Source organism: Rhea americana, unplaced genomic scaffold (assembly GCF_003343005.1).
Source record: "Rhea americana isolate MKP2758 unplaced genomic scaffold, rheAme1 scaffold_5, whole genome shotgun sequence".
Classification (NCBI taxonomy): Eukaryota; Metazoa; Chordata; class Aves; order Rheiformes; family Rheidae; genus Rhea; species Rhea americana.
In genome coordinates, this window is record NW_028186645.1 from 8,938,786 (window position 1) to 8,953,528 (window position 14,743).

Below are 14,743 nucleotides of genomic sequence, written 5' to 3' on the forward strand. Positions count from 1 at the left end.
TTTTTTTTTTTTTTTTTTTAAAAAAAAGGTTCATTGATCAGGTTATAGGTTAATGGAGAAATCACTGAGGATACTAATAGTTTCCTAAGGGGTAATCCTAATTGTAGGTAAGTTATGATGACAGGCAGAAGAGGAATTGTGGAGGGGACTTCAAGTACAAATCCCTTGTTACTTGTTTTTGCCTTTATAACATACCTAAAAAAACAACTGGAAGCACTTCTTTCTGCCTGGAGTAAGAATGCAAGTAAGATGGAATATAAGTATATACTTTTGTTTTTGAGCTGTGAGTTTTATTTTTTCACTGATTACATGTTATATTGCTTGGAAAGCCTATGAAACTTGAACACTTTGTAAAAGGAGTTGTTGAAGAGAGAGAGTTCACTGTATCACTAATTGACCTCTTAAGAATTTTTTTTTTTGGCTTTCTGTGCATCTTTTTAGAAATAGAAATACTCTACTTTGCAGCTCAGTCCCATAGAATGCCACTTGGAGGCCTTCTCATCTCTTTACCTTGGCACCCACCTGATGTGGGGTCAATGAATGTGGAGAACAGTTTGTTTGTGGAGATGTAACACTCTACTGGTTAGCTTTTCAAATACTGCTGAATTGGGACTAAGCTTTTAGCTTTTAAAGCTAAAATTTTAGTTTAAAAATTGATCCTAAAATCGTCAAAGTATTCTCTGAAGAGTGTCACCTTTCTCCCCAATAAATGCTTTTGGACATATGGCTAGTATATGGCTTTGTAGTTAACATACATTTCTCTTGCTCTCTGCAGTGTGGCATGGCATCTAGTTTCTAAGCATGATAGCTCTATTTGTAATCAGCTATCTTAGAAAAGGCTTATTTAAGTATATACTGTTATTGCTTGTAATRTCTGATGAATAAATGATATAGATTAGCTGGAGTTCTTGGTTATCTTACTAAACTTTTACTTCTAAGAACAGCTAGTTTGGTTATTTCATCCACTGAGGTTCTAGTAATGTTTCTTATTAAGTAGAAAAAATGTAAAAGAAATGATGATTTTGTTGCTTATATATTCCTCTTTCAGATTTTAGTCTCCCAGTTATATTTTTCAATACTATCATCTTAAACTAACCCTAAAATTTAAGGAATATTTTTATATAAACGTGAATATGGGGCAGGGAGGCATGAGAATCCTTCTACATACGTGGTTACAGAGTGCATTGAGTGTCTTCAGCTCTGTGTCCTTGATACTTATTTTTTTTACACAGAAGTTCTACAACCTCTAGTTAAAGTTTGTTCTGCTGAACTGTCCCTAAAGTTAGGTAGTTTTTCTGATGTCTAACCTAGTCTTGCTATATGGGCTCTGGATATTTATTTTTTTCCTGATCCTGGGTGCTTCAGAGAACTAACCATCTCCTCCTTTCTATGATCACTCAGGTGTTTGAATGTTGTTGTCATATCTTCTCTCAATCCTCTATTCTTAAACAGTACTGATCTTGACATCCTTTCTTTGTAGGTCATATTTTATTAACTTTTATCTCTTATGTGGAACAGTTGCAAAGAATCCAAATCATTCTAGAAATATGCTGCTCAAAAACTAGTACAAGGTTCTACTGAGGTCTTGACTGGTTAAGGAATCCTTCGTGATTACCCGGTGTATTCTGTATGCTGCACAGTTTATATAACCTACTGCAGTTTACCCTCCTCCTGAGCACTATAGTGCTATTTTCCCTTAGTGAMCTAACAGAATCCTCAACCATTTCAGCAGACCTGAAGCAGAGCTTCCGTGTAGTTTGCATAGAGGTGAGCTACATCTATTGGAGCATTTCTGTTGTATTAGGTCAAAATTACTTATGAATAAATAACCTCAGGCTATTGTTGTAAGTTGTCAAATTCTTCCTTGCTTGGGAGATTATGCAAATTTAAGGGTTGTACTTTGTCATGAAGTCTTTAAGAAGAATGGTATATATCATATCTGTGACAATACTTTTTGAATCTTACCATAGAAATCATTCATTTTCTTTTTTTCAGTGGATTGATCACTGTCACTTGTCTAACAGTTTTCCTACTTGTGGTACACTGTGAAGTACAGTATTCAGTCTGGGCTTTAGCTATGAAAATAGTGTGGGAAATAGTTTCAAAAACATTGGCTCTGTAGGGATTTAGTTAGTTAACTTTGTGTCTAAAAAACTTTCTTTTCATAAGTGTGGCTTGTCCATCTGTGCATTTTCTCTGATCTCTTTTCTCAATCAAATCAAACTCATGTATAGTTTTTTTTTTTCCTTCCTTTGAAGGCTATCAATGAACTGGCAAAGTTCTGTCTGTCAGCCAGGTGTTTAAAATCTAGTATCTTATCATTTGGGGCTAGAAACAGGAAATCAGCACTTAAGTTTAAGAAAAGATATCTGATAAATTTTGGGACTAGACATTGAGATCTATCTCTTTGCAATGTTTTATGATGGCAAAATAACCTGGAGTTCTCAAATGTTAAATTTGTTTGCCTCTGATCTCTTCTGATAACTAAAGAACTTAGACTTAATACACTGAAAGTTAAATAAGAGAAAATCAGAATAGTTAAAACATCTGTAATGTATTTGTTCTTTAATGTGTGCTAGGTTTAAGAGAGGGAGTTTGGGGGTAGTGTAAAGGTTAAATTGATACAGATTTGCAATATCCATCTAGCATCACTGTGGCTTCTACAGTTATGAAAAAAAAGGACTTAATCACAGAATGGTTGAGGTTGGAAGGCAACTCTGGAGATCATCTAGTCCAACCCCCTTGTTCAAGCAGGGTCACCCGGAACATGTTGCACAGGATTGCATCCAGGCAGGGTTTGAATATTTCCAAAGAAGGAGACTCCAAAACCTCTCTGGGCAACCTGTTCCATTGCTCTGTCACTMTCACAGTAAAGAAGTTCTTCCTCATATTCAGGCAGAAGTTCCTGTGGTTCGGTTTGTGCCCATTGTCTCTTGTCCTGTTGCGTGGCACCGAAAACAGTCCAGCCCCATCCCCTTGACTCTGCCCCTTAAGGTGTTTGTAGACATTGATAAGATCCCCTCTCAGTTTGCTCTTCAGGCTGGATGTGCCYAGCTCTTGCAGCTGTTCCTCATAGGGGAGATGTTCCARCCCTCTGATCATCTTCGTAGCCCTATGCTGGACTCTCTCCAGTAGCTCCATGTCTCTSTTGTASTGRGGAGCCCAGAACTGGACACAGRACTCGAGATGAGGCCTCAGCAGGGCTGAGTAGAGGGGCAGGATCACCTCCCTCGACCTGCTGGCAACACTCTTCYTAATGCACCCCAGGACACCATTGGCCTTCCTGGCCACAAGGGCACATTGCTGGYTCATGATCAACTTGTCCACTAGGACTCCCAGGAAATATGAGATCATATAGTTGCTTATATCTATTACTGGGGGGTGGAGAAACCTCTTTTCTCAAAATTTATCAACAGTTTCTGAAATTTTTTATTTTATTATTACCTTTATTATTACCTTACAAGCAGCTTCATGCTAGGAAGCTTGGAATTACCGGAATMTTACTGTAAATGTTTTTACCATTATGAATTTTTCTTCTAGTAAACTTTTATCATCAATCAAAGACTTCAAGCAGTTATACAGAATTTCATTGTTACTTTTTTTGCTTCATGTTCTTTGGATCTTGGTGCTTATGGCAACCAATGCTTGGACTTTGCTTTGTGTTTCTGTTTGAGTACATGTCAAAATAGATATACTCCCTATTCTCCTTCACATTGTTGGAGGACTGTTTTCTCATATGCTTTTGAGGGGACCAGAGTTAATTTTCACTTCYGATCACTTGTGAAGGTATGTCTACCTCCACACTCCAGTTAGTATCATTATTAGGTTAACTTAATGTGATTGACTTTGAGATAAATCCATTACTTATTTCCGAAGGATGGAGTCAGTATGTTGAGAGTGACTGAATGCAATGTTTGTGTATAAATATGTGGTGTCAGAAATAACCACTACACTAAAAAAGCTGCCTAATCACTTGGATTATCTGAGTGTTGTAGATAACCCTGCCATGTTAAAAATAATACTTAGGTTAATAACTCTAGTTGTTGTTGTTATGGCTTTCCTTGAAAAATGGGAATTTTTCTTATCCATTTTGCTCTGAAGACAAATGCTCCCAGTGACTCCTCCTACAGTTCTTAAATTGTTTTCGATCTTGTATTTTTATGTTACCTCATTGACGATGGCTGTAGTTTAAGTGGTATTGTCTGTTGCTAAGGTACTTCGACAGTCTTTGGACAGACTGGGTCTAAGGAACATTGGCATCATCGCTGCGGATGGAGACTGGAACATTTCAAAGGAGATGATAGTTGATCCCTATCTTAATGATGCTGTTCAGGTAGTCGGGTAAGTGTGGGAGAAGAGGGGAGGAATGTGACCCACTTCTTCTTGCTTCATTTTTGTAAACAAGTCCTCATATCCATTTTTAGAAGCCCTATATCCTTATTTCATATTTTCTACCAATTCAGTTTTGTGATCATCATGTTACAGTGGTGACCGACTCTCTCCTATTTTCCTCTCTTCTTTCAGTTCAGTGCATGTACAAGGTGATCTTAGCAGTCTTCCATMATTTCTTTCAAGTCTTCAGTTAAGAACCCTAAAAGCCAGTTCCTTTCTTAATACTAGCAAATTATAGGAGACTTTTAGCAGATCCCTATGTGCATCTTAAAGCTCCGAAAACCCTTAGAACCGAATTCTTGATCAGAAATCAGTTTTAGTTTCAGATGAACTTGGACTTTCACCTGGGACTTTCCACACTTGCAGAGTTCCCTGTTACTTACCCTTTGTTTGTGGTCATGTTGTAAAGCTAGGAGTTTCCATTTATTGCTTGTATCTGATAACTGATAGCGTTAAAAGCACACACAGAGACTGTGAAATAGAAGTAAAAATGTGCATCCAAATTTGGTGTTTAAGCAGTGCAGCTTACTTCTCAGTTTCAGTGGCTAGGAGTTGCAGTTCTGGCAAATGACAAGATGATTATTTGTCTATGCTTTTGTTCCATAATACACTTTCTTACTACCTTTCTTTTGTCAGCTGGCTTGATACTCATTTTACTGCTCTTGCTTTCTTGCTTACCTCTGCTTTCGCAAAACTAGGAGAGCATTTTTAAAAGTAACTATTGCATATTGCATATTCACAGTGGAAATGAACTATACATGTATACATTTTTTCACTTTTGTTATTTTTGCTGTTGTTCATACATCTGTTTGCTTAATCTTACTGTGATAAGAATATATTTGTGACCCTGGGTGTGCCATTTATCCTCATTTAGATGTAAGGGTGTGTTTTATGCTTGTAATTGTTAAAATGAGTGCATGGTGCAAAAGTCATTGTGAGTCAGTTAAGGACTTATAAAGAAACAGCTTTCTTGAGTATTGAGGTTATAAAAGTAATTACCTGAAAGTGATTRCCTGAAAAATATTAAATATAATGCCAATATGCAGTAATTAATTTCATAAGAAACTTTTTTGTTTACACATCGTTGTATTTATAACTTGCCTAGGGTAGGCAAGACTTGTACMTCAGCAATTTGCAGTGCTTTAGGAACTGTTTTAGGTATGATTTCCATACTAATGAACTTGCAGAATGAAAGCAGTGAATGTATATACGCACTGAGGAGCATTCTTGTTCTGAGATTTGCTTAAAAGTGATAAGCTCAGTCCTGCCTACTTTAACATTGTCTAAGGGGTGTGTGTGTGTGTATTTTAATTCCCAATGCCTGCAGCAGATTATTGCTAATAAAATGAGAAGGTTGCTGTATATTTAGTTGGCAGTCTTCAAATCTTCAAATCAAAATCCTTATTTTAGTTACAATAGGTTTTAAATGTCTTTTGGGATTTGACTAATGTGATAAAGAAGTATTTATCAGGCACTCGTTATTTATCTTGAGAAAGGCCATTATGGGTATATAATATTTATCTTTGCAAGATGTCGGCGGTTATTTTTAGAAATGAACTTAAGAGGTTTTTTCCACTTGTCAGATTCTAAGTTTAATTTTTTGGGGTTTCATTTGTTCTTGGAAAAGATGGGAGTTCTAGTAAATTTGTTTCTTCAGTGTCAAGTAACAGTATGCAAGTTCTTAACAAGTCTGTTTATTGGACTGCTTTAACATGTGGAATGTTGAATGTGTTCTTCCGTACTGCGTCACAGCAGCAGTCAGTAACAAATGAATAGCATTAAAAGGGAGTGGATGGGTTTTTTTATTAAAAAAAAAAAAAAAGACTTGAATGCTATAAATATCAGCTAACACTTTTCTTTACAGTTTTCCTGAAGGGGATAGCTATTATCATCCAGGATCCTTGAGTAACTCTAGCAGATCTTTTATTTTTTCTTCCTTGCATTCATTTATTATAGGGACCTGTGGAGATACCAAATGTAGTCTAGTTAAGCTGCAGGCCTCATGACTGCAGTGTCAATAATGAAGTGCATGTGTGGGTGTTGCTTCCCCTTCTCCAGTCATGAAAGTCTATAGTGAGAAGAATATTTCCTGTGCAGTAGCTTTGCTATCTGTTAAGAAATTTGGGTTAGCACACACAGACAGCAAAATGAAAACAACACGTCTTAGCCAGTGCTGACTTTAAGGCACCAGYTGCAACACTGAGTTCATGTTGACCTAGAAAAAGATAATAGTGGCTGTRCATATGTCCTTCGTTGCTCAAGTTTAGCAGCTTTCTAAAAAGTACACTGCATCTCTGTGTCTCTTAGGTATCTTTATCTAGTTGCCTGCTAAATCTGCGACTTTGACCCATTTATCTAAATAGTATGAAAGAAATTCTTGTTCTTTTGAAATTCTTGTTTGTATATTGACTCTTCTGTAATCTTCTTGCAAGTTGAACGCTCTTGGTGACATTTTTTGCAGTTTTTATCTTTAATGGAATCTTGAGATTAAGTTTATATTGTTTTATTCAGCAATTATCTAGATAATTGAAATGATCACTTTGGCATCCATCTATAAAGTAGCTGACCTGTCCGTTTCTTGTCATAGAAAGCAGTAAGGTTCATCAGGCATGATTTGCCCTTGGTAAATCCATGCGATTGTTCCCAGTTATTCTGTCATCCTTCATGTGCTTGGAAATGGTTTCTAGGAAAATTARCTCTATAATCTAACCTTAGTCCCTGGGAAAGTTGACTGGCCTACAGTGTCACAGATTCTCCCTCCTTGAAGACATTGCATGACAATTGCTCATTTTCTAGTTATCAGAAACCTGCTCCAACACTAAATACTTTAGCCTTGGTCTGTATGTTAAATTTRTGAACCAAATACTGCCTTATTCTAATGTAAAATGAACAGAAAAACACAGTACAAATGTTGTATTAAAGTTGTGTTCAGATGAAGCTGCTAAGGCTATAGGAAGGAAACTTTGACATTTCAGACTACATCTGCCCAACAACACAAACTAGTTCAGATTCTAATCTGTGAAAAAGATCTTAAAGTACTGTTTTCTGTAGTTAGCGTTCCCTGTTGGAGAAGATTATATATTATAGAAATATACAGAATGTTTGAAGGCATTTGGGCATTTGATGTTATCTGAATTATGAGTACAGAAGTACAGCGAACTGTTTAGGAGCTTGCTCTTCTGTTCTGTGTGGGCTTCTGGATTTCAAGAAACTGCCTCCTTTAGGCTCACTCCTCTGTGACACTAGATTTGTCTCAGYGATTCTCAAGACCTCCAAGTGTCTCTTGGGAAATGTACACTAATTGCAGTTTTGAAATTTGGAATAAAAATGTAGTTGAGTAATAAGATGTGAATATGTGTCTGAATTTTCCTTTTTTCCTTTGATTGTATTTAGGAGGAACTGGTCTCATTTGTATTGCTTCATTGTTAAACTGACATAGTTAGTTGGGGGAATAGGTGAAATCATCTCATATTCTTAATGTTTKTTTCTTTTTTACAAAGACTACACAGTTAATATTTAGTTGTCCTTGCTTGTAGCTTAACTCTCAGCTTTGTAACATCTAAAATAGCTGATCTGCAAATAGACTATCTTGCATGATATGGGATATGCTTTGCCTTTATTTAACCTTATCTGTAGTTTTGTGTGTGCAGGAAAACAAGAAGCAAATATTTTTCATTTTTCCTTCTGCCATGTGCTTTGGGATTTGCCATGGTAGATGAGTAACTTGTCCTTTCTGGAAGGCCCTTTGGGCTTGGCAGTCTGTTTGTTATATTTTGTTTGGTGTAACAGTTTTTGCTAGGGTTGAGAGATGGGGGGGGGGAGCCAAAATATTTTCAGTTAGTGTTGGAGCAGATACTGCCTTCCCCAATAATAAATAYTTGAAAAATTTTGAAAAACTTTATTTCTCTCATCTTTGTTCTTTCCTCTCTTCTTTTAAAGCTGTTAAGATACACATTGGATAAGCATGGTCTGCAGCAGGTGAGGATCATAGCCAGCGATAGACTGTGGGAACCCATTTCCTTTGTCTTGCTGCTTGACTCTGAGCTCCACGGAGTGGTCGATGTGATTGGGTATGGGGTTCTCTTTTTTTTTTTCTTTCTTGGTGGTTTGTTCTCAGTTTGTTTCTATTTGCTTATTTACAAATAGAAAAGCCAAAACTTTACCTCTCCGTATTTTATCTGCAACTAAAAGTCTCATACTATAGTCTTTCTAACTAACCCATGTTAAATCAMATAGATTTTTGTCCTAGTGGCAAGTTGGACCCTTTAATCACATGTTCCCCATTATGAGGAAGAAGCCTGTTGGCTGTGGTTGCACTTYTGATGAACTTAAAATTTTTTGGACACCCTCATTTATTTTCAGGGTTGCTTTGGTTCTTATTTGGTATGCAAAATGTGCTTTAACTTTACAGCTTTATGTACAGCCTTGTGTTACTAACTTCCATTGATCTGTAATAACAAATTGCATGATCCAGAAATGAATCGAGACTATGACTTTTTAAGCTAAATTAATGTCAATTCTTAGTTCCTATTTTTGTTGTGATGGGAGAGATGTGCTTGGATGGTAGTATGTAACAAGCTGACTTGTTTTTCTATTTCTYGGTTTCATCATATAATGGTAATTTGCAAAGTAGTAGGCTAAATTTGAGGTTGAACATTGATTTGTCTGCTGAATAGAAACGTGAATAAGACTTACCGATTAATTTTTTTTCACAATGGCTCTAAATTATTAGGATCTTTAAACTTCCCTGACACAATCAGATTTTTCAAACGTTACAGTTTCTGCTTCAACCTGAGTTGTCTTTTCCTATTTATTTTTACATATCTGACCCATAGTAGGTATATAAACAAAGTTTTCCCCTCCTAAAATCCATTTTTTAACTTCAAAGACCTCACATATAAGATGCGCAACCCATTCCACCCCCCAAAAACATAAAACCAAAACAACTCCCGCCTGCCGTTTTGTCCCTGGAAAATATTCTGAAGAAAAAAGTATCCTAATACTTTCTTGCAGGTGGAGACTCGGATCATGTGTAGTTCAACAGATGAAAGCGATTAGAACTTGCATTGACCGTGATGTCTGCAAACTGGGGAGCTGTTGTCATGATCCCATGGCAGTGAGCATGCTTCCTTTCTAATTCTTGGCAGCCACAAGTGTGCGATCTGTAGGTTCCTGAAGCTGGACTGGTTCATGCCGTCTCACTGAGCTATAGTTACATAACTCTGTGCAAGAAGTGCAAGTTCTAAAGTACGTACTGTGATTTGGCCTTAACAGGGAATTGAGACGCTCAGTAGTGGATAGTCAGCTGGCATCTGGACATTCAGTGGTGCTCATCTCTCATGATAGCTCATGATAGATATATATATATTAACTGTGGAAATGATTTAGCCAAGATTTTACATGACTGTACATAAAATCAGATTTGGACTTGATTTCCTTGTGATCTCTGAAGCCTCTCATCAGAGGATGGATGGGAAATTAAAGCTGGTGCTTTTTTTTGTCTATTTTTGTTCTCTTTTGCGCTGTTTGCATCTAGGCTTCATTGGCAAGACATTGCAATGGCTGGAAATGAGAGTGCCCTGGAAAATGCTGTAAAAATATTAATAGATATTTATGCACATGAGAATGACCCTGGTCACCAAAGCCCTTTATAAAGTATTTGCAAAAAGCTTTTCAGAGCTATTGTGGCTTCAACAATTTTGCCTGTGAAATGAAATAGAATGAAGTATAAACAAGTATTGCTCTTATTCTGAATACATTTAAATGACAGTGTAGCTCTTAAAAACATTATTTTCCAGGGATAGGCTTTCAAATTCCATAGTTACTTTTTACTTTAGATGTACTGCTTACTTGTAACACAGGGTAAACCAGTTAGTTCAGTTTTGCCTGTTATACAGATAGAGACCAAATTACTCTTACTCTAGCTATTTGAAGAAACAAAAAAACAAAAGTCTTTTTTTCTTCTTCCTGTTGCTAATTGAAAGAAAATAGGAAGTGCTTAGAGAGTGATAGTGACATTAGGAGTAATAGCAAGGACTTTAATTTTCACCTAATAAAATGCAGAATGCCATTAGGTGACACCTCAGGCTTTGTGATAGAAGCATCAACATTCTTAACTTGATCTGTTCTAAAGAAAAAATTAGCTGAATGCAAGTGTCACAGAAAACCAGAACTTCTGGAGAAATTTGTCAGAGCCAAATTATGTCCGAGTGAACAACCCAAGAAAAAGATGATACTGTGAAATGGTTGTTTGATGGCATTGTGCTGCCTGTAGCAGTGTGATTTCAAACTTTTGCAAGTTCCTACTATGTCTGTGTGCCTATAAAGAATGATACATGGGAAAGATGGTCATGTCATTTGAAAAATTCAATTTTTGAGAAATGTTGAGAACTAGGCTTTGAGTTTTTTGTGTGTTGTGCTCTTCCATGAAGCTTCATTGCAATGATGGTATTCTATATGCTAATCTTACTTTATTTCTATAACCTTGTCATGGTGCATGAGGGAAAAATAGTGAAAACCCTGCTTTTTCTGTTCTGATTTTTCCTCCTTTCCTCTTTGATCCATTGCTATCATCAAAAGAGAAATTGTACAAAGGATTTATTTTAACAAGCTTATCCTAACTGGGACACTGAAGGCAATCGTGCCAAGCAGCGTTCACAATTCAAAAGCAGAAAAGTTAGATATATTAACAAAGTAACGTTAATTTTGTCTAGTGTAACTATCAATTACAAAACTTTTGCACTACAAAGAGAACTGTAGAATTCTTTTTTAACATGGAAACTGTAGGAGACTGTGGAGCTCTACAAAAAAAACCCAATCTGATAATTGTTAATATCTTATAAATATTTTGTTAGTACTGTAACTGGAGCTCTGGTGATGAAATACGCTAAGACCTGTTAAAGTGGAAAACAAAAAATGGCTTTAATGTGTATTTATTAGAATACAACATTCAAAATGTCTCTCTTCCCCATGCAGTCCGTCTGCTGACTCCAGGGCCAAAGTGCCAGAGAGACTAAAACAAGGAGAGATCAATGAAAAATACTTTTTTTTTTTTTTTTTTTTTTTTTGTAAATGACAGCGATCTTAACCCAAACATTCATGTTAATAGCTGTTGGTAAATTTTCTGGTACTAAACCTGAGGTAATACATCATGTACCTTAGTTATACATCATGTTTGTTGTAATCCTGTTCATACCGTTCTTCTCATTACACTGGCTCTTGGTAGAGAAAAGTAACGTATCACTTTCCTCCCTCTTGGAAATAGTCTTCAGTTATAGCATGTGTGGTTCGCTGCTCTTTTGAGAAGAGAATCCAAAATCCCACTACTGCTGTTAAAATATCACTTCTCTAAGGATGATGTATAAACTTTCTTTTCCAGTTCATCTTCCCAGGCAGCAAGCAAGAAGCATAGGTGTTTAAGATTACCCCCTGCTCCCCTCCCCCAAAACATTAATTGGGATACTCAAGCCCCTCCAAGTGATAGTGGACCATTTATTTCCTGAGAGTGACTTGATGACAGTGACTTCTATGTAGCTATTGTCACGTCGTACAGGTTTAGAGTTCTCTTGACTTTACTCTGTTGCAGATCCATCTTAACGTTTCTTTCCCTGTTGAAGGAGCAGAACTTACTGTTTTCCTGACACAACTAATATCCTTTCCTCTGTTGCTTACCTCATTTGTTAATTGTTGAGGCTGTGGAGTAGCACGTGAAGTCTGTAAGAGGACTGTAGTATGATCTAATGTTTTCCTTAAATATAAATCACGTTGAATTCAACAAATCAAAGGCATACTCCATTTAAAGCTGTACACCTTAATCTGATAGCAAATGTTTATTTAGTGCATTTAAGTAGGTGTTTTTGAAGCATAAAATCTACACTGGTATTAGAACTTTCTTAAAATATTCATTGTGCTTTTAAAAAGTTAGTTTTCATATGGATTAGGAGTTTTGAACTCATTATACATGYGCTACTTTTTTAGGACTAATTTAGTTATTAATGAAAATAAAACTCCTGGTTGAAAGAGGTGTCTGAGTGAAAAGCAAGTATGATGTAAATCACATTAATTAACAATAACTTAAATTGCATCTAAGAGAGAAATTATCCATTTCTTAATTGGAGGTGAAACTGTTTTTTTTGGTTGCAAACCAATGGGACAAAAGGAGAATGTGTTAAGTCTGTGGGCTTTTAAGTGGAACAAAGCTGCAAATGAAGATATACTGAAAGAGTCTATCTGCCTCTAGAACCTCTTTGTTATTGTAACTTTAATCCTTTCTATCACTCCTATTTTTTCCCAATTCTAAAGCGCTCAGAGCTTTRGTATCTTTGATGTTGAATTATTTTTCTGATCTGTTTTATACAAACAAGGGAAACATTCACCTTTGTGTAGGAGACCTGAGCTCTCTACACTTTTTATAAATATACCCCCCTTACTATTATTATTGTTGTTGTTGTTTTATATATATGTGTGTGTGTATATAAAAATATTTTTTAAACCTAATTTGTATTTAGCAGGGATGCTGATTCTTGATAGTTAAGAAAAAGAGCTCCCTGGGATACGGAGTGTAGCAGTACAGATCTATTCCTTCTCTACTTTGTCTTTGTAGACTACACTTTTCATGCCATTACCAAAGACTTTACTTGATACTGAGGTAGTACTTGCATTTCTAAACAGAAGGGAAAATATACAATAATATGAACAGCAGAAAGAAGGAATGTACTTAAATTCTCTAAAATCTGTTAGCTATCACTAGTAAAGTTATGTGTGAAGGGCTACAAAACTGGAAGATGGCTCAAGGTCCAATTTGAGGGTCAAAACAAACCTTTAACCTAGAAAAACTGGTATTCCTTGTGTCCTTGGCTCACAAGTTCATAAACTTGTCAAATTTCAGGCTAATAGTAAAAGAAACTTTTATGCTTTCATTTCCTGTGCTGATGGTTTTGATTTTATTGTATGTATTTAGCCTTAACAGTGTGTTCCTCAGGTGTGTTATTTGACGGGAAAATCATGACCCTGTTCTCTGCAAATTATTTGAGAGGTTTTATTTTATTCAAGCTATTTTGGCACAGTGCATTGGTGCTGTAGCTAGTATGAGAATGCAGATTCTTCAAATGAAGACTACTGATCCCACTTAAGTCTTGCAAAGAAAATGAGCCTTTATTTCTCTCTCACTTATTTTTGGTTTATTACTCCYTTTAAACTTTTTTTTTAGTCCAACTAGCTTGCCTTGTTTGAAAAATYAGCTTATTAAAAAGGTGTACAAGTTTAGATGATGCCTAGGGCATTCATGCAGTTAAAGTTTTAGAAGAATACTTCATACTATATCTTTCTGTTGATTTATAATTATTTTCAGATTTGTTTAGTGAAAGGTATAGCATGATTTTCTTTGACACAAAGTTATGAAAGTATTTGAGCTAAATTTCAGGATGAAGCTTTGCCTTAGAAAGCCGTGGGACCTGCATGGTGTATTTAAAGCTAGGTCTACTTGTGCACTGGCATGCATTAGGAGGAATAATCTTGTACTGGTACAAATGAGAAGTTACACATTATAGATCTCTGTTACTAATTTCTTTGATTCCAYTGCTATTATTCCACAGCAATAGTTTATTTTTCATTTTTGGATTGGWGGAGGGGAGTCAGTTTGCTGCTTGTACTTTAGGCTTTGATTTTTTCTTTTGTGATAAGTGCTCTTTCTTTCAAAAAATATTGAACAGGGCTCACTATCCTGGAACAAAAACAGTGCCAAATGCCATATTAACTCAGAAGAAACTGTGGTCTTCAGAAGATTATAGTACTTTCAATGATGAAATAGGTGCAGGCTGTTGGGCTCGGATCCTGAACCAAAACTACGTGAATGGAAACATGACCTCGTAAGTGTTGTGTGCTGTTGCTCGCTTTCACATCTTTTTTCACAGGAGTTATCTAAAGTAATATACCATGCATACATCTGCTATGGTAAGAGAAAAGACAAAGTGAAGCTGTCTCACCCATCAGTCTGATTGGAAATGTAGTAAGGTATCAAGCCCAGTGGCCTTTGCTCTTTGGAGAAAGAAATCCCGCAAGTTTTAGTGTGTTCTTGAGTTACTGTTCCCCGTGTTTCCATTGGCTTATGCAACTGAGTGCAGTTGTCTTTAAGAATCTGATGATACTTATTAAAAAGAAAACACTTGTAAGAAGAAAACTAAAATATGAAAAACACTGGAGTAAAATAACTTTAAAGGTAATCTATGTATATGATTTTTAGTCTTTGTCAATTTATTGTTTTCAGTTAAAAGTAGTAGATAAGAATGTCATCTACTTTTTTTTCCCCACACAACTTCTGAGGATCCAGTCTGAACTCTACTATAATTTTTTG

General features: G+C 36.1%; 1 protein-coding gene across 4 annotated transcripts in view; it reads left to right on the forward strand.

Annotated features, from left to right (window-relative positions):
- GALC (galactosylceramidase) overlaps nt 1–14,743 on the forward strand; it is a 48,164-nt gene that overhangs the window by 12,190 nt on the left and 21,231 nt on the right. For 3 of the 4 annotated variants that reach the window (XM_085317584.1, XM_085317581.1, XM_085317583.1), the window contains exons 7-8: nt 8,332–8,462; nt 14,103–14,258. In XM_085317584.1, the coding sequence (XP_085173710.1) occupies nt 8,332–8,462; nt 14,103–14,258 (287 nt within the window). Of the gene's footprint in view, nt 1–4,213; nt 4,342–8,331; nt 8,463–14,102; nt 14,259–14,743 lie in introns of all 4 variants that reach the window. The other variant, XM_085317582.1, reaches the window with a different exon arrangement.